The sequence below is a fragment of the Ciconia boyciana genome, chromosome 10, assembly GCF_034638445.1.
Source record: "Ciconia boyciana chromosome 10, ASM3463844v1, whole genome shotgun sequence".
NCBI classification, from domain to species: domain Eukaryota; kingdom Metazoa; phylum Chordata; class Aves; order Ciconiiformes; family Ciconiidae; genus Ciconia; species Ciconia boyciana.
Window position 1 is genome coordinate 13812672 of NC_132943.1, and position 22107 is coordinate 13834778.

At 41.3% G+C, this 22107-nt stretch overlaps 1 protein-coding gene across 3 annotated transcripts; it reads left to right on the plus strand.

The window, feature by feature from the left end:
* Positions 1-81: 81 nt before the first annotated feature.
* Positions 82-20998, plus strand: IQCB1 (IQ motif containing B1). 3 transcript variants are annotated; one of them, XM_072875040.1, is made up of 14 exons: positions 82-216; positions 767-1050; positions 1883-2045; positions 3733-3862; positions 6102-6195; positions 7260-7359; positions 7741-7913; positions 10565-10677; positions 11786-11895; positions 16761-16903; positions 17330-17478; positions 17944-18072; positions 18446-18602; positions 19700-20998. In XM_072875040.1, exons 2-14 carry the CDS (start codon positions 933-935, stop codon positions 19927-19929), a joined length of 1809 nt encoding a protein of 602 aa, XP_072731141.1. In that variant the 5' UTR covers positions 82-216; positions 767-932; the 3' UTR covers positions 19930-20998. The 3 variants fall into 3 exon arrangements, with proteins under 3 accessions (XP_072731141.1, XP_072731140.1, XP_072731142.1); XM_072875039.1 differs by lacking the exon at positions 82-216 and adding an exon at positions 293-495; XM_072875041.1 differs by lacking the exon at positions 82-216 and adding an exon at positions 326-358.
* The last annotated feature ends 1109 nt before the right edge of the window (positions 20999-22107 follow it).

A 22107-nucleotide genomic window follows, 5' to 3' on the forward strand; every position in this document is an offset into this window, starting at 1 on the left:
CGCGCCCCCCCCCCGGGGGTAGGCCCTGCCCACCCGGGCTCCCACAGGTTGCTGCCGGCGGAGCCCCTCCCCTTCAAGTGGCGCGTCACGGGCAGCGTGGGCTTGGATTGGGCGGCGAGGCAGCCCTCTGTAGATTTCCACGAGTGGAACTGTCGGCGGCTCCAGCCCGCACGCGGATATGCAAATGACACCCTCCTCCTTCAGGGGAGAGCTCTGGTTGGTGGAGAGCGGCCGCGACCACACAGCTGGGAGGGGAGGGGGGTGTGGGGGAGCGGTCGGGTTAGAGCCGGCGGGTTTGGTCTTCACCTCCCACCCCCCACCCCCCCCCGCCCCGAAGTGGGGCAGCCTCCGCGCGGCGGTGAGAGCGGTCGGCGGTGTGTGTGGGGAAGGGGCTTCCCTCAGAGCGTCCCTGACGGTCCCGCTTGTGGGGTTCTCGGTCCCGGGGGTTCCCGTGGCATCGGGACCGCCACTAGCGGAGGCCGTGGGAGCACTGAGGTGATTCTGGTGGGAGAGGGAACCTGTCCCTAGCCGCCCTGCTGGCGGGGAGCGCCCTTCCGCGGCCGCTTCCCCCTCCCCTCGCCCGCGGATGAGGTGATGCTGGCAGCCCTCGGGGAGGCCTCTCACGCTGCCCGCCCTGTGGGGCCTCTCTCGGGCTGGCCTGCTGGAGCCCTGCGCTGCTGGCAGAGCCAGTCCCGCTGCCCGCGGCCTCGAGAGGCGACATGAGGGAGCGTGGATGGGTTTCCTCCATGTTTGTTTCCTTCCTCAGGGGGAGACCCGCAGCCCGAGGCGCAGAGCGGAGCGTCAGCTTCCAGCTGCTGGTGCAGGAGCTGGAGGTTTGATGGAAGTAGTGGCTTAAGGACCCCACGCCTGCACCGAAACAATTAAGAAGGGAAAGAGGCTTGAATCGATGGTATTGCAGGCCCCTGTTTCCTATGGCCAACGTGCTCAGCGCGGGGCTGGCAGCTGCGGACCCCCGGGTACTGGCCTTAGCAGCTCAGGTCACTGAGAGCAGAGAACAGGACATCCCCCTACTACTTCTGAAGTTAAAGGGTAATTAATACCGTTTCTAAACTAAAAGGATGAGGTAGTGAAGTATGGACAGTCCTTCTTTCTTCTGTCTCCTTAAATACAGAAGGTTTTTCTGAATTTTTCTGGCAGGGCTGGAAACTCTGTGAGGTTGATCATATGGCTTTTCCTGAGAGTGGTATTGAGTGGCATTTGGCTTGTCAACAATAAGGAGGAGGAGCTGGGGAGCAAATGGAGAGGAAGTCTGTTCTCCTTCTTAGCTGTCACCGTGTTTGTAAGACCCCTGCTGATGTGGGCAAGGATCTTACACTGGGTCAAATCATTTCTCACAGTGATTTTGGGTAGAGAGCCGGAGTGGTCGTCAGTGTTGAGTTTTTAAGTCTTAACATAGAAACGCAATTGCGAGCTCCTGTGTGACTCCCCCTGTCTTTCCTTTTGCCGCATAGCCACTGCTCATAGAAACAGTAGAAACAAGTTAGGTCCTGTTCTAAATTGGGGTGTAATTAAAAGGAAGCTATATGTTTCATAGTGGTTGTGGTTTTATCTGGCCTAGGAAATTCATACAAATGGGCTATATCCCAGGTAATGTATGTTTTACTACTAAATGTGTAATGAGAACGTGGAAACCTAAGTTTAGTTATCCTTCCCAATTGTCATATAAACTAAGAAATGGATTGTAGCTGTAGGAGTGAAAAATGCTGACAAAATATTTTATGCTGCTGTTGGCACTCTTAGAATTACCTTAATCCTGGCTGTGTGTATACATATTCCTCTTATGTTTTGTAAAAAGAAAAAAAAATCTTGCACATCAGAGTCTTATGCTCCTCTTTGTCTCTCTCCTGCTTTCTTCCCACAGGAATTTTAAACAGTGCTTCCTTGGGATGTGAAGAATCCAAAAAAATTAAGCAAGATATATACGATTATGGTCTTACTCAGTACTGCATGCTGGTCCTTCGACAAGACCACTCTCGACTGCGTGGAGGCTGGGCTGCTGCTGCCCAGCTAGCAGAGATACTAAGGTAAAAAAAAAAAAAAATCACTAAGAAGTTTTCTTCTTGTTTTCTTTCTGGCCTTTCATCTTGCTCTTTTTCTTTTCAAGCTGTAATACATTGGCTCCCATCCAGAGCAAGGCTTGTTGTTCAGGAAAGGCCAGGGTTAAAGTGCAGGGAGCAGTCAAGAGCAGAGGGGTCAGGCATAGCCTAATTGGTCCTGTTTAATTCATTCACATTGTGTTTCATTGAGCTGGGTAAACTGTTTGGTGGGAACAGTTTTTGTGTTGGCTTTACCTTTTTTTGTGAACAGTACTCATCAGTGTCACAGTTCTTACCCAGAAATTGCTAATTGTGAATTGCAGTTATTTTTAAAAGTTTGTTTACTTAGATTTCATCTTGCAAAAATCTTCAGCCTGACTGACTCACAGCTTGGCTTGACTCTATTTAAATATCTCTTTAATATACCTATTTTAAATATCTATTTACATTTTAAACATAATAGAGGACACAGTTCATACAGACTAGATAGCTTGATGTAGTGATATTGTGAGAATGGCATAATTAAGTTTAATTCATAACTAGTAAATAAGACAACTTTAAACTCAAATCCCCAGTGATCCAATCTCAATTTTCAATGTCAGGAAAAATAATAAGTTTTAAATTTTCCCCAAATTGTACTTGATTTTGGCTTAACTAGGGAGCAAAATTCTAAGGCATGAAGCAATTAGGCTACCATCTCTTATTTATGCCATAGGTGCAGTATGAATTTTTAATGCCAGGAATTTCACTAAGAGATGCAAGATTTATCACCAGAGTTGTGTGATACTTAAATCATCCCCTATAAGCTATTTCAGTTTGCAGAGAATACTGAAATTTATTTTGGCTATAAAAATGTCCTTTTGTAACCAGATGAATCTCAGCTTCATGCCTAGAATTTGCTTTCCAAGGGCTTTGGTAAGCAAAGCTTTACATGTGTGCATTCACAAAAAGCTAACAAAGCCTAGATAAGACATCAGAAAGCAAAATTCATAAAAAATTAGGAAGACTCTTGTTGCACTAGTATCAGTGTGGAGTACAGAATTAAAAAACTTCCCAGTTGTAAATCGTGCAGTTTCTTCTAAAAAGTCTTCCAGAAATGACCGACATGTTTGCGGTGAGTAAAATAAGAAAACAGAGATCTGAAGAACTGATTTCTAGCCCACATGTATTCCTCAGTTAGAGGAAAGTTGTAGACAGACTTGCTGAAGATTTTGTGGTAAGTAGTATTTTCTTATACATATTTTCGTTGCCTGATCTGCACCCCCTTCATCAGGTTTCCTTTATCAGGTTTTTGTCTGCCTTCCTCTTTTACGTTTTTTTTTCTTTATGACCATCAGAGCCCTTCCCTAGCATGTGGAACAAGCCTGAATAGATCCTATGAAGCTAAAGGAGGAAGTGCCTTGTTTTAAACTGAGACATGTTTTAAACTGAGACATGCTATAATAAGTAGTAATATACTTGCTGTCTCCAGCCTGCCAGTGATTCTTCTTCCTTTTGAGGCAGCTACCTTGGAGCCAGTCACAGCAGTTAACTGTTGTTCAGTGTTGAATTGTCCCATGCCAGTGAAGCATTTCTTCTCTAATGATGTGACATCCATTCAAAGCTGTTCAAACAGGGCCTCGACTATTCAGGTTGATTTTTTTTTTCCTCCCTCCCTCCCCCCCCCCCCCTTCAGTCATTGTTGTGTAGGACTAGAGGTGAAAGAAGATCCTGAGGAATTTTACAAGAAATTTCTTCCTTCAGCTATAGACAACCTGCTGTTTTTGGGAAGACGCTTGCAAGCACGATTTATCCGAGCAGTCAAGGTATTTAAATTTCATAGTTAAAAGAGCAGAGAACCTCTGTAAACTTTCCAAGGTTACATATTGTATAAGTAGGATATTATTCTAGGGACACTGTATTATGAAAATTTATTTTCCAGAAATTACAGTAGTTTTTCTTATGCCTTGGAGCTTTGAAACTGAAATCTGTCATTGTAGAGCATTCAGTCCATTACATGTGCAAAGCTAGTTTGTTACCGTAGGTTTCTTTAGAGAGTTTGTCTACTACTTTTTGCAAGTTTTAAAGGCAGGGGGAAAGAATGCTATTATAAGTAGGACAGAAGAATTAGAGCAGTATGATAGAAAAAAATGCCTTACAAAAGGCAGCATCCCAGTCACAGTAGTGTCTTTTTAACTTTGCATATAATTAGTTCAGTCTTTGTAACGGCTCTGTTCCCACTGCTTTATTCAGCTTTACAAAAAAGGTTTAGGAAGTCTTAAGACTTTAAATCAGATTTTTTGAAGTTTGTTTTGCCATACAATTTCTGCAGCAAAATCGGCAGGCTTCTGAACCTCTGTGTTGGGAACCCCAAAGGCAGACTTTGTAGAATTTGTAGATTTGAACACTTTCTCACATTTCTCTCCCTCTTTGAAGAGAGGAAGGGTTTTTCCCAGCTAGAGTCCCTCATGCTTTTGAAGCATTCTGAGTTCCAGAATCAGAAGGAAAAAAAAAACAAATGAAACCCACGAATAATTTAAATAACCAACCTTATGGATTCTGATAGTTTCTTGTAATATCCCCGTTTCCCCTTAGTATCTCGTTTCTTGGCTCACTGGCTTCTTGCACTTAGTCAAAGTTTTCCTACAGAGTATTGTGCTGGGCACCACAAACACAATCAATTCTCAGAAAGTATCAGTAGAGAATTTTCTGTTAGTTCACTACTTTAGAAGTGCATTAAGTGCTTGACAAGGAAGCTTCCTGAATGACATCTCAGGAGACTTGAGTCTTATCCGCAATATGTAATTTCCCCCACACTTTCTTATTATGTCTCAGCCTACATGCTACTTGAGTCATGCTTGTGGGCAAAGATTTCTTTTGAATGCAAATGCAGTCTACATTATAATTAGTACTTTGGCTTTTAAACCTTGTGGTCTCAGAGGTGACTGGGCACCCAGACTTGGTGCTTGCTCAGTGGAACTTTGGAAATCCCACTCTACCAGTGGAGATTAGTAGTTTATTCTGCCCTCATTTGCTTTTTGCACAAGTCTTTGAAGTCACGGGAAGCACTGAAATAGCTTTCAGAAACTGACGTATTGCCAAAACACAGAACAGATAATATTACAGCTTAACTTATTGCTGTGATTTTTGTATCTCTTGTTGCCAGTAAGAACCAAATACAAAGTTAACCATGACTGGCGGCTGGGACTTACAGCACAGATCTAGGAATAAGACTTTCCAGAGTTTAATTTGTGGAGGCTCAATTAATGTGGGAGATATCAGGCCAAGTGCTTTATAACAACATTTGTCAGCAATGTAGTACTACCAAAAGCCCCTTTGCTGTCCACGCACCAAGATTTTAGATTTCCAGTGGCCTGTGGCTCACACCTGGAATACAGACTTTAGACTGTGCATGTGTATGTGCATTGACATATTAAAACCTGGATTCTTCCTGGTCTTTTTTTCCAGTCCAGTGTTATCACAGGCAAGCACATAACACAGTCTGTTTGGGAAACTGATCAAACTTCAGCTTAATAGTGTTTTGCTGTTTGCTCCCAGAGCTCCAACTAGGAGGTGCTTCTGAAGCCTCACCATGCCAGTTTTTAGGAACCTTTTCCATTTTAACTGTGTCCTTGGCCACTTTGTACCCTTTTTTTCCTGTGCTTTAATCTTAAATAATATATTTCACACTTTGTGGATTAAATCTATGATGCATTGATACTGAGCTATTATTTGTCTTCTTAGCCCTCCTATGCTATCAAATATTTTTTAAGGAGTAAACAAGACTTCTCTCTCCCTGTTATGATGTTTTCAGGAATGGATGCTTTTTTTAGTATGTTTAGATTTTCTTGATTGATCTCTGGCCTTGAAGGACTCGCAAGTTATTTTTTTTGACTGGTCCCTACAGTTTCACCAACCTCATTTGGGAATTTGATGGAGTTTTGGTCTCCAAATCCCTGAAGCGTACAAACCTTCCCACTACATCAAGCTGAAGTCCTCAGTGAAGATACATACACATGCTTTTACCTACGTACACATGCTTTTACCTACTTCCCTTTTGTTTAGGATGAAGAAAAACAAAATTTTTTACACTGGTTCCAAACAGTAACTGATGCCATCTGCTGGCTGTTCGGTGGGCATATTCGACTAGCAGCATGCGGTAAGGGAAAAGTAAACCCATAAAACACCTGAAAATTTATTTATGGCAACTACAGGTATCAAGAATCACTCTTAAGCTAATCTCCACTTAGTTTTCTAAATTGGAGTAGATATTAAATCAATCTCTTAAAGTAGTCCACTCAACAGAAACAGCAATATCTAAAACAGAAAAGATCTACTAAAGGGAAATACTAAAGAGTTCCCCTTCTAGTCTTTCAGAGGCAAACATTAAAAGTGTTTTCCTGTAGTTTCCCTTTGTAATTCTATGCCTGAAAAAAATCAGATTTTTTTCTGATAAGATACAGTTGATCACACACCTGGGTGTGATTAACATACGCAGAAATTTGACCAGAGTACATTGCTGGCCCTGAAAAGTGGATAGACTTGAAAACAGATTTCTGAAGTTGTTGCCACGCCAGGAAATTTTGCAAATATCTAACAAACTTCACTATACACTTCTGACCACAATAAGCTTTCTATTAAACCAATGTTAATCACACTGATTTTTTAAAAACCAGAATTTGGTTTTGTTTCTAATACAGAACAAAAACCTAAGGATCATAAGATGTGTAACTAAAAACACACACGGCCAGAAAAATTACTAAATATGTAGACAGTGATACACTGGAATAAAAAAAGATGGTGCTTTAATGACATCAGTGGACTTGCATTAAATAAACCTGGTGTAACAAACTGTCAAGGTTGAAGTCCTTATCTTTTCCAGGTGTTGTTGCCCTAGTCATAATTCCACTGTTGTAATAAGAAACTGTTACTAGTGTAACACAGAAGCTTTTAAAGTTTTTATTCCATTGCAACGCTAGCGCCTGAGGGATATCCAAAGGCAGAAAAACAGGCCTTAACATGTTTTTTGGATGTTGAAGTAATTTACTCATTCCAGTAAGTTTCAGTGTAAAAATTATAAAAGAGGGAGTTTGTTCCAGAAACAGTATCTGGTTTTACTTGCTATGGCTTATGTTCCATAATGAAGTTTATTTGTTTTATAGTATTTTCAAGACTGGTTCTGATTTTGTGATTTCTTGTTTGCTTGTTTTTGTTCTTTTGCAGTACTGCAAAATGATCACTTCCTGCAGTTGTTAACAACAGATGATGTTGAAACTGCAATTATAATGATGTCTCTTTTACACAATATTTTGAGGGTCAATAGGTTAGTTGTTTCATATCATTGATTTTTCTGAATTTTAAATTTAAAACTCAGTTCATTACTGCTTGGTAAAATAGAACTTCTTCATATACAAGAATTGTTGTGTTTTGGTTTTTTTTCCCCTGGTCTTCATTGTAGAAATAGAAAAAATAGTTATTTTCTTTATCTTGCTGTTAAATTGAGGGAATGGGTATCGGTTGATTGAAACAGTAGTACTGCCTGGATCAGATTGCTGGTCCAGCTAGCTGGGTACGTTAGCTTGCTGAATGCTTGACATATCTAAAAATAAGTCACTATTAAAAAGCTCATAGTTTGTAATTAACACTTCAATTCTGTTGTTCCCCCCCCCCCCCGCCTTTTTTTTGTTTCTTTTTCTTTTTAAAGTTCTGTCTTGCTTCAGGTTGATGAAGAGACCCTTCACTCTGTTTTGGATGAACTTGTTTATAAGCTTTCATCTACCACCAATCCTGTCATAGGAAATGCTGCTACAAAACTGCTGTTGTTGGTGGCAAAATTTTGCAAGCAGCTTGTGAAGTTACTCGCAGCTCGCTACAAAGGTTTGTAAACATGCATGGGACCAATCACTTGGCCTCTTACATTCACTGTAAAAATACAAAGATGGAGGTTTCCCATCTCGGTTCAGTAACTGTCCAATACAGATGGAAACTGCAGTGCTGTGTTGGGTTTCTTTTCCTTCTCTTCTGTTCATTTTCCTTGTAGTTTAAGGTGCCGCGCCTCTTTCTGTTTCTTAGATTTATTTTCTTCTGTGTATTGAGGACTCTGCATGTAGCAACTTGTCTCTTAAAGCTGCTGTTTGTCGCTTCCAACCTGATGGGCTTTACTTCTTTCCCTGTGATATTCTGCATCTTTTTTCTTGTGCGGGTTGATATTGAGAGATCCTAGTAGCAGGGTGCCTGTACTGCCACAGTAAGAGCCGTGTGTCAGACATCTGCCAGTGTGCTAAGGCTCACTAATCCAGAAGCATGAAGTTTTACTTAAAGCCAACTTCTGACCCTGGCTGTTACAGGTCTGCTCATCTGATAGGTGCCGTTCTGTTACTGGGGAGCTGACTGTCTTTTGCTATCCAAGTGATTGGAATGAACTCTTTCCAAGAATTCATGAAATGAGTTTATCATTTTGTCATGATGCCTTTAGATGAGGAGGCTGAGTATGCATATAATTTGCTATATGTTATTCATTATTTAATGAGGTGTCCCATTTAATGTTTCTGACTCTAGCCTAGCAGGGAGCTCCAGGAAACTCCTTTGTCCTCTGTCATGCCCATGGAGACTAAGAAAGAGGCTTTGATGTTTGTCAGGTCTTTTATATTCTGGATGTTATTGATGGTCAAAACTACTTGTGAGCAGCCTCAGTCCTTTGGGTACAGGGACAGTAAGAAGTGGGTATGCTAGACAAAAAGGTCCAATTCCCTTTTTTTATGCTTGTGCTGACTACTTACTAGGCAGTACGAGCCAGATAAATTTCTGGACTAGATGGGCAGCTTTGCCACCCTTTTGCCTACAGAATTGAGAGAGGAGGGCTTCCGTTTGGTATGAAATGAAGTATAATGTGCCTAAGGCTAGTATCACATTGCAGATTCTTGTGAAGCTGCTGTGATGGTCTGATCATCCCACCTGTAGAATGCTGGCTTGTCTGAAGAGGTGCAAGTCTCCATCAAAGGATTATGCTTTATTTTGTTCTAGAATCACAATATGCCACAGTCATTTAGAGACTTCATCTCTCTTCTGTACATGCTTCCTGTTTCCACTAAGAAAAAAAAAAATCACTTTTTTCCTCTTTTTTTTTTTTTTAAGTTTGAGTCCGTATGTGAGTTTTCACTCAGGCTTTGGAATCCTTTAGATAGTTTGAGGAACAGCAGCAACAAAGAAAGCATTACAGCATTTCCACCATCTGGCCATCTCATTGAAGTAACTTGGCTTCACAGTGGCTCAGAGCTGTTGCCAGTACGAGGTACTTCATTGTAAGCTTTCTGTCAGTAAAGGCAGCCTGCTGGAGGTGAGGACATCACCTGAACCTCACATCTGCAGGACTAGCACAGTCTTTACATCAGGTTTCCAGGAGGGCCTGGTCTTTTTGTCTGCATGGGTTGACACATCTGAGAGGCACACTTGAGGTACTCCCTGTCAGTAGCCGAAAGGTGCATATGGCTGTGTAGTCTGTACAGAAACTGGCAAATGGTTGCGTCAGACCCACAGGACTTCTGTGAGGGAACTGCCTTGTGTAGCCAGGCTATGTGCTTTTGCAGAGCTCAGGCAGCCTTAGAGCACTCACTGACTCCATTTGGAGTCTCACCTGTCTCTCTCCTGAAGTGTTTAACTGTCATCATCTTTCCAAAATAGTGCATGTGTGATAGAACAGAGGTGCCATTTCTGTTTGCACGAAGGACTTTGTGCTCCATATCCAGATCCTGTAAGTATATATGAGTGTTGGAGTTGCCCAGCATATGAATATGCTTATGGACAATGATTTGAAGATGAAAAAGTTACTTGAATCTGCAGTTCTTCAGGAGGCTATCCAAACACATGTCTACTTCCTGCCCTCCTTCCTTTTCCCTCCAACTCCCTGCAGAACTCTCAAGCTCTGGGATTTGTCCGATACAAAGCGAAAAAGTATGTGTTACTGTATACTTGTGTCCTGTGCACAGCACAGGGAGTGTGTGTGTGTTGTGGGGGGAGCACAAGTGTGCTTTTTAGCTACTGCGAGCCTAAAAAGCTATTTTGTCTCGGGGATTGGATGCACATGTGCTCACAGTTAGACTATGCTATACAGATAAGACATCAAAGAATTCCAGTTATAAATAAATAAATTTTATTATGAAAAATATGAAAGCAGTGCTAATAAAGCCTAGCACTTGCATGGTGCCTTACATCCTTTTAGTACCTTACAATGACTTACTGATAAGACACTGAAAGTACATTTAACTGCCAGTTATGTAGACACAATAGATAGTGACTTGGACGTACAAAATTACAGTCACTGTATAATACTTCTCTGTGATGGTTGGAGCACTAGATATTAATTGATAATATTCTACGTTGAAATTCAAAGATGGCTGATGGTGTTCAGCTCTAGTGTTCCTTTGCACATAGAATCAGATTTGATTTTTTGACTTGAAAATTGTTAGTTTGAAATCCTGAAAAGAAAAGTTCACCTTAGCAGTATCACATGCTTCTGCTCTCTCTTTTAGGATTAAAAGGGCTTTTAAGTAAACAGTGGACTGGCAAAGGATTTGACAGGGATCTCAATCAACTCTTGGACCTGCTGTACTTGGAACAATCCAATGGAAAAGGAGAAATGCAGGTGCTGAAGTTTAATGAGACTTTCGTATGTGAAATCCTAGTTACATGCAGTTTATATATGTTTAGAATGGATTTACTCTATCACTTTGGTGACTCTTTTCAAAGCCTGTGTTATTTTTTCACTGTATTAAAGGATTTTTAAATTTCCTATTTATTAATATTTTTTTCCTCCATCATTTTTGAGGACATTAAGAATTGTACAGTGATTAAGGTACGGGACTGTGACTCAAGAGATTGACTTTCTGTTGCAGATTCACCGTAGATTTCTGTACAACCATAGGGGAAAAAAACAATTAGTTTTGCTAACTACAAAACAAAAATAACTGTATCTGCTTTTCTCACATCAGTATTACAAATTTAGATCTCTGAATTCTAGGCAGCATTCTCATAGAATTAAGTCATATAGAGAAAATGTTCAGTAAGAACACCTTCTGGGCTGTGTTCCCAATAAAAGAGACAATGTGTGTTTTATTAACTTCTTACCAAAATTTTACATGCAAGGTTTCTTGAGACAATACTTTAAAGGAAATCAGAGTTATGTTTGTAGAGACCTGCTTTCATCTTCAACAGAGCAGGGTGTTTTGTGTTGGTTTGTTTTTGGGTTTTTGGGGTTTTTTTATTTCATTTAAGAATAGAACTGATTTATTTTTTCATGTTTGTTGCATTTCAGTTACTTCTGATCCTACTGCAAATGTAACTTTTTTCCTGCTACTAATTCTTCAAACTTGTCTTTCTGTCCTCTCTAGTGTAGGTATTTTGAATCACCATTTGAAATATCAAGTGCTTTAGGTGTTTTAAATCCAAATTTCTAACATTGATTAATGCAGCTAATATATATTTTATATTTGTCATGTAGATTCATTTTTTTACCACAGAGAGCATCGATCCAGATGATCAGATTAGCTGCCTTTGGAGCAAGTACAGGTGTCATGATAATAACCATCTTATAGGACCTTAAATTCCCCAAGCTGTTACAAATACTGAATTTTGATGTATCTGAAAACTGATGTGTTTTGGCCAAATGCTGAGATTGTTCCAAATATGCAAGCAGTAATAAAGTGGTTTTATATGCAGGGAAAATATTCTACCAACTGCTTTATTAATTTCAGAGGCGGCATCAAGCAGCTTGTATAATCCAGGCTATGTGGAGGGGATTTCAGACAAGGAAAAGGCTGAAAAAACTGCCCCAAGCAGTGACCACGTTACAGAGAAGCTTCAGGTAAACAGTATGTTTTGTAAAAGCACTAAAGAGAAGAATCTAGTAAGAAGGTTTGGTTTGGTTTGGTTTGGTTTTTGTTGGGTCACAGAGTCACAGGAAAAATTTAGGTCATTTAATCCAATCTCCTACTTGAAGTAGGGCCAGCCTCAAAATGGGATCCGGCTGCTCGCGGCTGTATCCAGTTCTGGAGGTCTCCAAGGATGGAGACTCCACCATCTCACTTGGTCCCTGTCCTGGTGCTGCATGACTTGCCTTGTGAAGAATTCTTCCATTGCAGCCAGTGGGAATTTCCTTGTTGGAGCTCTTTACCACTGCCTCTTGTCCTTTTTCTCTGCATCTCTAAGAGTCTGGCTCTGTCTTGCCTTCTTTTAAGTAGTGGAAGACAGAAATTAGATATCCCTTCCTTTAGCCTAAACAAACCCATTTCTTCACCTATCTTTCTATATCATACACTCCATAGCCCTAATTGTCCCTGTCTGAACAGTCTCTATCCCTTCAGTTTGTCCGTATCTGTCTTCTACTGGGGGGCCCAGTAGAGTATGGCCAATATTCCAGGTGTGTCCTCAAGAGTGCCGAGTAAAGTGAGATAATAATCTTCCTTGACCTGCTGCCTCTGCTTTTGCTAGTGCAGCTCACAATGCAACTAGCCTTTGTTACTGCAAGGGCATGCTACTGGCTTGTGTTCAACTTGTCACCCACCAGGAACCCCAGGTTCTTTTTACTGGAGCTGCTGACCAGGTAGTCAGTGCCCAACCTGTCCTGGTTTCATGAGGTTATTTTGTACCAGGTGTAGACCTTCCCATTTGAACTTCATGTGGTTTCTGTTGACCCATTTTCTGTGTTTGTGGAGGTTCCTCTGAGTGTCAGCCCTGCCCTGCATGGGAGACTGTGATGACAGACTTGATAAAGTCAAGGAAAATGACATCCACTGCTCTCCCCTTGTGCTCAGAGCCAGTCATCTCATCACAGAAGGCAATCAGGCTGGTCAAATGTGATCTGCCTGTGATAAGTCTATGCTGGCTATTCCCATTCGCTTCCTGTCCTTCCTGGAAATAGCTTCCCTGAGGATTTGTTCCCATGTCCCAGGGCATAAGTTTGGGCTGACCAAGAGTTCCTTGATCTTGAAGATGCCTTTTTCCAGTCAGCTGTTACTTCTGAAACATAAAGGTAATGTAATGCCAATATGAGCTGTTTCACTACAGATTCTTTTAGCAGAAACATCCAAACAATGTGCTTTTCCAGCAGTACCAAACTGCCACTTCTGGTGCCAAAAGCTCCAACTGTCCCGTTCCCAGCTGCCAAACTTCTCCATGAAAAAACTTACTTCTATGATGCTTTTATATGTTTTCAGTGAAAAAATGTATGGCATATGGAAAACTAAAAGTGTGGCCCACTGTAGCATGGGATTGCACTAAATAGCACTAGAAGATGATGTACTGGTGGTAGGACAGTTAATTGGTTCACAGTTAGCTTGACACAAAATTCCACCATAAATTGGATGTGGAGCTGTCCTGGAGTTTCCACTCTGCCATGCCAGAGTGCTACAGAAACCAAGGACCATAGTGCTTGCAAGACCTTGTTCTTCATTAATATTTGAAATCTTTGACTCTCAGAAGTGGAGTCACTTCAATGACCTAGAAATAGTATCCTCTGACTTGGAGCACCACAGAAGAATGAAGCTACATAAATAATGCTTGTCTTTCTTGAAGTAGGATTTCAGCAGTAATGTTAGCACATGTTAGGCTAACTCTTTTGAGAAACTTAGTGTGAGTTTAACATAGGTTAAGGGATCTAAATCAAGTTCAGACTCCACAGCAGCTTTTTTCAACCTTTTTTTGCACATCTTGAGTGCTACCGTGTCAAAACTAGATCTTAGACATCAATTAGTCAAATCACATTGCATTATGATCAAGGTGTTAGCAAGCAGACAGTTACGATTTGTCATCTACACTGGCATTAAGAAGATATTGGACTATCTAGGGTGTAATGTCTATCTACATTCTGGAAGATTTGCAGGGGGAAGCAGTGTGTCTGTTGAGGGCCAACTTGGCTGAAACACCAAGAATGACATCCTTGTCACTCCTTTTTATTCCACCATACCCTTTGAGACAATATTCCTGCCCTCATCGGGCACCTTGTAAACGTGCAAGCCAAAATCATAGCCCAGAAAACTTGGATGATGGTCTAAGACATAACATGGTAAAGCAGAAGGGAAAGGGTGGCAAGGCTATCAGCAATCAACAAGCTACTTGACTTTCCTGTGTCATATTTTCAGTATTGTAAGCATTAGTGCATGCCTCTTAAGTAGTTCTTGAGTCATTGAAATGGACTTTTGAATGTGTTTGTTTAATATTGAGAGGAATGGAAATGTATTAATATTCTCGCAGTTGCGTTTTCATGGCTCAGTCAGTCCTAATGTCCTGAGTACAATATAGTAACTGTACAGCTCCAGTGTTGGGTTTTTTCTGTGTAGGTCAAAGCTGCAGTTAGTGTTATGCTGAAAAATAGTGTTTGGAATACTGTAAGCATGACTTTAGAAAAACTTTCAAGAGGACTTTTGAATTTTTAACAGTCAGGGTTTGGCTATATTCACAGATTTATTTTAGAACAAGTGTGGTTAAATACTGCTGAGGTTGAAACTCCAAACTTGGCTCACCTGCAGCTGCAGTGGAAGATCTTAAACTCTGCAAGTTATAAACTTCTGAAACTCTGTGGTTTCAGAAATGTCTCCTTGGTGAATATTAAAGCCTGTAATCTCTCCTTGAAGTTACTGTTACATAGCTAATTGTAGAACTGTTACAGTGGCAATAATTTGTATTAATCATGTGTCAAAAATCAAACCATTATATATGTATATATAAAGAGATGATCAGAGGGAGGCTGATCTGTGCCACAAACTGCTGAAGGAAGCTTGGATCTTACTCTGAGTGTATTTTGCTTCTGTTCAGAGGCATTTCCCTGTCACAGTGTGGTCTTGTGCAAACAAATACGTCTTATCATTAGGAGGAACAGAGAATGAAGAAGAACATGTGTTTTGCAGTCTCCATGGGAAAGAATCAGTATCAAAGAAACATTTAAATACCTAACAGGCACTATTGGTCGTTTCACAGATGTGCATCTGAGAAGTTCATGAAACATTCTTGTAGTTTTGCACCTAGTGCAGCTGATAAAAATTTCTAGGCAAAATTATTAATAGCTTTATCAAGAAAATGTCATCAAAAGTCCTGTTTGATCCTGTGACATCATTCTGCTTAGAAGTATAATATGTGCCTGCCTGGATTAAAAATGCAAAGATTTACAGCTCTAATTTGCAGAAATGTGTGGGCTGAAAACCTCTAGTTTCCTTGAGACTATTTTGATGTAATCACATATATCATAGTCTGTCTCTGTAGGTAGATGTGTGGGCACACTTCAAGTCTGCATTACTGTCATAAAAGGATTATGGTCTCTCAGATCATGTTGGAGGCTGTTTTATCAGTTAGGGCCAGATCTTTAAATGCAGAGCATCTCTTACATGATAGCTTGCATCCCATCTTTCCCCACCCAGTTATGGAGACTGAGGAGAAAGCATGGTTGGTGGAAAAATTACAACTCAATTTATACTAGCCATGGGAAACACAAATAACTCAATAGCACTGTGAGTCTAAAGGTATGTGACATGCAGCAATACCAAAATTGCTGTACACTAGTTCTAGTCTACGGCCTTTTTTTCCCCTTTCTGGCACCCCTTATGCCTGTGCTCTGTCCGTTTGTTCTCTTTCCTAGAGCTTAAGGTGCTCCTTTCATTGTCCTTGGAAAAGTGCTAGAGGAGAGCAGAACTCAGGTCCTGACAGGGCAAATGATTTTGCTGCAATAGGAGAAGAGAAGGAGTCACGTAATTACCTCATTGTGGGGTAAACTCATAAAGTCTCAAGTGTTAAGCTGCTAATGAGGTCAGGTGCATTGGGACGAGAAGGGGTAGTGAAGGGAGGAGGAGTCTAGCTCACAGCTCCTCATGCTTCACTGAGACTGTGTCGAAGTGGTCTCAGTAATTATTAGTATCAATACGTCAGTATATTTAGTATTAATATATTAGTCTCTATATTAATATGTTAGTGTATATATAATTGATACCCAGGCTGCTATTAGCTTAAACACTCCAGGGCCAGTTACAGAGTTTTCAGTTGTCTTATCTGTGAAACATCTGCTGGGGCTTTTCCAATGCCAAGCACAGCGGGGCAACATCCTAACATCGAATTACAACAACTAGTACCGATCAGGAAGAATTTGCAAGAAAATTCTTTCCTAGTGCTCTGTTAACAAAGTTGATGGAGAAAATGTGTCAGTCTGTATTTCCTGGAGAAAAAAAATCCCTCCAAATTTAAGAAGTGAGTCTTAACAGTCAACATTCTGATCTACTCTTGCAGTCGGTACAAAAATAATTGTATTATGGAAAGCAGGTGCCATGCATGCCGATGGATGCACTAGAAAAGGTGCATACTGGAACAGATGGCTAATGTTGCTTTACCTCTTCCCCAGATGATGGAATCAAAATTGTTGTTCTAGTTCATGCTGGCTGTGAATGTCCCACACAGAGCATCATTCCCTTCAGGGTCCTTAGAACTTTATCCTAAGTAAAAATATATCCTTTGATTTGACACCAGATTGAGTGTCAGAATTTTTTGTGGCTATAGGTAGTGTGGTAATTTGTTAGCTTGCAGGTAATTTCTCGTTGCTTGGTGTGGTCCTGCAGCCAACAGCTGGGATGGCAGATTATTTTGTGGATTTCCTCCCTTGATGCTGGACCATTTAACACAAAGAGAAAGAGAGATGCTTTTAAGAAATGTACAACTTAAGCTACTCGTTAATGTATTTGTGTATTGCAGAGCTAAACGGGAACAGGAGCTGCAGCATTTAAAAAAACAGAAGGAAGATGAGGCTCTAAAACTGCAAATGCAACTTCAGAGACAGAAGGCCATGAGACTCTTCCATGAACGACAGCTGGCCTTACTGGAAATAATCCATGCCAGTATGATTTATATTAAACTATATCAGAAGATTAAACTGTCTGGGTCTCCTTAAGAACAGTTTCCCCAAATATATTCCTAATCTTGCATGTCTGTTTGCACTGTAGTCTTACTGTCTTTTCTCCTGACCCAATTATCTGACAGAGAACATACTAATTCTACAAGGGCTCAGTAACTACTGATCAAGATCTGCTGCCTTCAAAATGGTGCAGGAGAAAGGGAGACCCAGTTTTCTTGTGTTACAAAGCTCCATTGCAGCTACAAGTCTCCAAGGCACGGCCCACAGCTAGCGGACCTTGGATGAAGAGGGGTTTTTAACTGATAGCACCCAAGATTTTTTGGTACTATCTAGTTTGAGGATTAAAAATGCAAATTGTTAAGAGATCCAAACCCACAGTCTTAGAACTGGATTTTTGTTACATTTGTAGGTCAGGTAAATAAGTACATGGAGGAATTGGAAGGGAAATCAGCATTAACTATCCAGAGATTCTGGCGAGGGTATAGAGCAAGAAGAAATTTTCATCAACAGAGACAATCTCTTAAGGAATATAAAGCAGCTGTCATCATTCAGAGAGCAGTAAGTATATATACTTTGTTCTAACATTAGATAGGACTGAATGGATTATTGTGATGCCTCAAAAAGCTCTGTTTATTGTCTTACTGTCGATGTAGCCGTAATTTATCAAAAAATTATTCAGAGCATGATAGTCTAGAGCCACAAGTTGCTTAGACAGGTTAAACCTTGCATAGGGTACAAAGCCTGATTCAGTCTTGTAGCTAAAATATAACAGCTGCCACTTTGAAACCTAAGGTTGGAATTTCACCACACTACAGATGAGTCACTAATTTATTATGAGTGTTCTTACTTACTAATTAGTATTCATGCTGACCGTTGTATGTTGTCTTTTTAGCATCATAGCTGAATTTATGCTTTAACAGATGCAGTACCGAAACATTTTTCTTTCACTGATTGGTTACAAACAAAGCGAGAAGACAAACTTCCTGTCTGTGATTGTCATATTCTCATATGTTCTTTACAAAGGCTTGTAAATTCTTGGAAAAACGAAGAAGGAGGAGACCTCTCTCTCCTTGGAAAAATCCCAAGGGACTGACTGATGAGCAGAGACTAGCTTTGCAGCAGAAGGTGGATGACTACATCAAATTGCATCCGGTCTGTTTCTTAGTCATTTAATAATTCACATTAATGATGCAACATAAAATACTGTAGGGATGAAATATATTCAGCTTCATAAATTCTAATCAAGATAATCCATGTGAGGTATGCATATATTAACCCTGCTTGTTTGAGAGCAAGGTACTAGGATATTGGGGATTTTAACCATTAATTTAATAAAAAGGGTCAGAGCAAACTGTAATTGGAAAGTTTATATACTTGATGATGGATAGTTTTGGAGAGAGCTGCAGAGGAAGCAAAATTATTAAGTTAAGAACAGCATTTGCATTCCTTGTTTGGACATTATTTTGCCCCCAAAAGATTTAAAATAACCAGCTCCTAATGGTAATAAACGGTTATTTTCCTCCAGGCTTCCCAAATGTCAGAAGAAATGAGTAAAGAATTACATATGCAGGCCCAGGAAAAGCTGGCACAGTTCCTGTTGAGGAGCAGACTGGATCAGAGAGCAGTGCAGCGGAGAGAGACATTACTGGCTCAGGTCAACACTGATGTGGAGCTGCTAATGAGTATGTGACTGCTCTGGTTATAGTTTTGATTACCGTTTGGATTAAACTAATTTAGAGAGAAAAATAGAGGGAACCATGGTAAAGCCTCATTTCAAAACTGAAATATCTTTCTTCCTTTGCCATACACCTTTATCTTGAGATTCAGGCTTTGTTAGAGATTATCCAGGTGTTGCTATATGTTAAGTATATACACCTGCTGTTCAAGGAGCAGATTATTCTTCTGCTAGAAGTCTCTGATATGTTCACAAGAAAAGCAATGGCCCTGTAAAAGGTATTAAAATGTCTAAGGGGATCTCACACAACCTCTTCCTCTACATTTGTTTTGCTTTGTTCTGTTTTCTTGTGTTGTAAGTAAGCTACTGGTTGAAGTGCTCTCACCTCTTCCAGATAAAGCGGGAAATCTTTGAGCTATGAATTCCGAGTCATGTTTTCATTTTCTCTGGCCTGGCTTTATTTGAAACGGAATTCACTATTGGGCTATCTTAATTCCAGACAAGTAGCCTGGAGCGAAAGAGCAAGAATAGCAAACTGCAGCCACCAGAGAGCACCCAAGCAGGACAAAATTCAGCAAGTTTCTGAATTCCATTACTTAGTCTGTCACGTGCTGTGTCACTGCAGCTCATCGTTCCCTGACCAGGCAAATCGGTAGCACACTCTTACACTGTGCTGGGTCCCCCAGGCAGGGAATACGTAGTGCTGCTGCGCCAGAGAGGTGGAAACACTCCACTGATGTCACCCTGCGCCAGGAGCACTGATCCAGCAGCAGCAACCAGGAGATCCTCTTTCTGTTAGTTCATAGTTTCACAAGAAGTCATTTGGGTGGATGCCACCACTGCACCTGAATGAAGTAGTCCTGCTTTGCCCCCTTCTCCCTCCCCCATTATGTATTTATTTTTTCAGATTAGCCTTAATTTGGATTGCTTCTCCAATCAGGTTTATCATGCAGCCATAAAATTGTAATGCCAGCATGGGGAAAGGAGTGACCTAGGACAGTGGGAAGTGGGAGGGTAGTGCTCCTTCCTTTTTTGTTTGAAATACTCGTAAAACCGCAGCATAAAAAAGAAAATACAAAAAAACTGTTCTCCTTGTTCTTGCAGATGCTCCAGGGTTAGCAGAGACCACAGAAAAAGATCTTGATGTCTTTATGAGTCGATCAATCCCTGTAGCTACCAAGGCAAGACAATCCCACAACACTATGCTGAAATACACTCGCTGGCCATGGTGGAAGAGGCTTGGAGATGAGTTTGTGGAGGATGATGTCATTCCTGATGATGCTCTAAATGCAGAACTGGGAACTCTATCTATTGGTGGAAGGAAATCCTTTTAGGTAACAGGCAGAAGAATTTCTTACTCAACCAGACTCATACCTTGCACTATGCATTCACTTGCGTGTGTTTTTAAGGAAGGAAAACACTTGAATTGTAAGACAAAGCACTGAAAAAGACCAAAGCCTTATTTTAGTGCATTTTACTTATTAAGAATCTCTTCCTGTACATCAACAGTAGATACTATTGATTGTGCTGTTGCAAATAGGATTTAAATACTGTAGTTGTAAATGAGGGTATTTTGTAATCTGTATCACTTTAAAAGTAAGTTCATAACCTTTGGCTTTTCAGTTCTTATTCACACTCGGATGCGTAAAGAATCACGCCATTGTAAAAGCCTGGGCTTTTATAGCAAAACATTTTATCAGGTGATGTGCTTTGAGATAAAGATGGGTTCAGAATAAACCGATACATCAGTAAGAAGTCAAGCAAGCACTAGGCCGGCTGGGTGCTTACGGCAGGGTAGAACAACTAACTCCAGTTGGCACAGGCAAAGCTTGTCCTGAGGAACCTCCACCAGTCTCTTGATAGCAACAAGGGAAAAAGCAAGGGGAGGAAAAAAATGCTAATATTCTTGGATTGTATGTGTTTTCCTTTAAAAGCATGCAGTTCTTTCCACAGCCAGCACAGTGCATTGTAACATGGGCACAGTCCAAACTGTTATATGGGATTGCAGCCTCAATGTGACCATCTGGACCATCAGCTCTGTCTTCTTAAACCATGCAGATGCTGTTTAATCCAGAAAGGTCTCCGGCACAGGGCCTCTGCAGTCACTGTGACCTGGTACACACTAAAAACCTACAGTCAAGGGCTGAAGGCTGCTGCTTACTGATGTGCCCAGAAAGCAAGAAGAGCTCATGGCTGCAGCTAGTGCTGTTTTTTTAGGTGAGAGGCCCAGAGTCTTAAGTGTTAGAACTTACCTCACTGCAGAGGAGGAGAAAGTGCAGTTATTTCTGCCAGTTGTATACCGGCAGCAGTACTGGTTCAGCATGTTTGTTTTCCATTCTCTTTAGAAGGTTTTGAGTCTTAGTTTTAGTGGAGATGAATGGAAAACAAATAAATAGAAATAGTGGGCAGAAGCCCAAGCCCATTCAGATGCAGCTGATACATTGAAATTAATAACTGGACAGCTGCCAAGAGGAAGAGCTGTGCTCTGTATTAATTTTTTTAACAGAGCTGTGATTTGGAAGGCACTGAATTGGCTCTCAGTTCCTTTCTTGGAGAGTTAACTGGTGGAACGATCCATTAAGTATTTGCCAGGGCACTTGCATGTGTCTGTTGAGTTACATATTGTTCTGCACAACTCTGCCATTAGTTTTAGGCCATGCCTGTAACAAGACAGGTGCCCTACAACCACCAGAATGGAGGGGCTGGGGGGCAGTCACCAAGTGCTCCAGGGGATGGAAGCTACCCCCCAGCAGCTGCCAAGCTCTGGTGCTGGAAAAGGCCCAGCGTCTCTGGAAGAACTACAGCAAGCCAGTTGTTCCCTCGCAAATACATGAGTCCTCTGCGCACATCACAGTCCCCTCTGCCGTGCAGCCACTGGCCCAAACTATTTTGGGACAGCAGCCTCTGCTGTTATGTTCATTCCTAATCACCCTCATTATAACAGCTCTTTAGCGCAGGGGGATGTTCACAAAGGTGCATTGCTTAATGTATGTGATGTAAAGAGATGAGCCCCCCTGGCCAGTGTTAAATACCGAGTGAATTATAGAGCCATCTTACCAAAAAGCCATTTATTGTAATGGCCTCTGCCACTCACTGCCATTGGAGTGGATAATGAACTCCCCCTTTGGAATACGCGATTTGCTGGATAATGGGGTTTTTTAAGTGAACGGAGAGCCTGGTGGAAGGTGCAGTCTTGCTGGAGGATTTCAAGTCACTGGGTTGTTTATTACCAGCCCAGCAGCGCAAATTCCCCCTCCCCACCCCTGCCCTGATAAATAAAAATGCCTCTTCTTTACTTTGTGCTTGTCACCAGGAGATCCCAGTCATCTCCATTTTACAGACCAGGGAAACCAAGGCAAGAGAGCCATGAGGGAACATGCCTATGGCCATATATAACCTAACCTGCCACTTGTTCCTGTTATTGTCCCAGGCAGAGCGAGCCAGAGAGGAGCCACTGCAGCATGCTGGGGCGGAGCGGGGAGATGCTCTCAGATGCCACTTGCTGTGGCCAG

Coding starts and splice junctions, on each gene's coding strand:
- IQCB1 (XM_072875040.1), top strand. CDS start 933: ATGGCCAACGTGCTCAGCGCGGGGCTGGCAGCTGCGGACCCCCGGGTA. Junction 7,360..7,740: donor AATATTTTGAGGGTCAATAG/GTTAGTTGTTTC, acceptor TTCTTTTTAAAG/TTCTGTCTTGCTTCAGGTTG. Junction 11,896..16,760: donor ACGTTACAGAGAAGCTTCAG/GTAAACAGTATG, acceptor TGTGTATTGCAG/AGCTAAACGGGAACAGGAGC.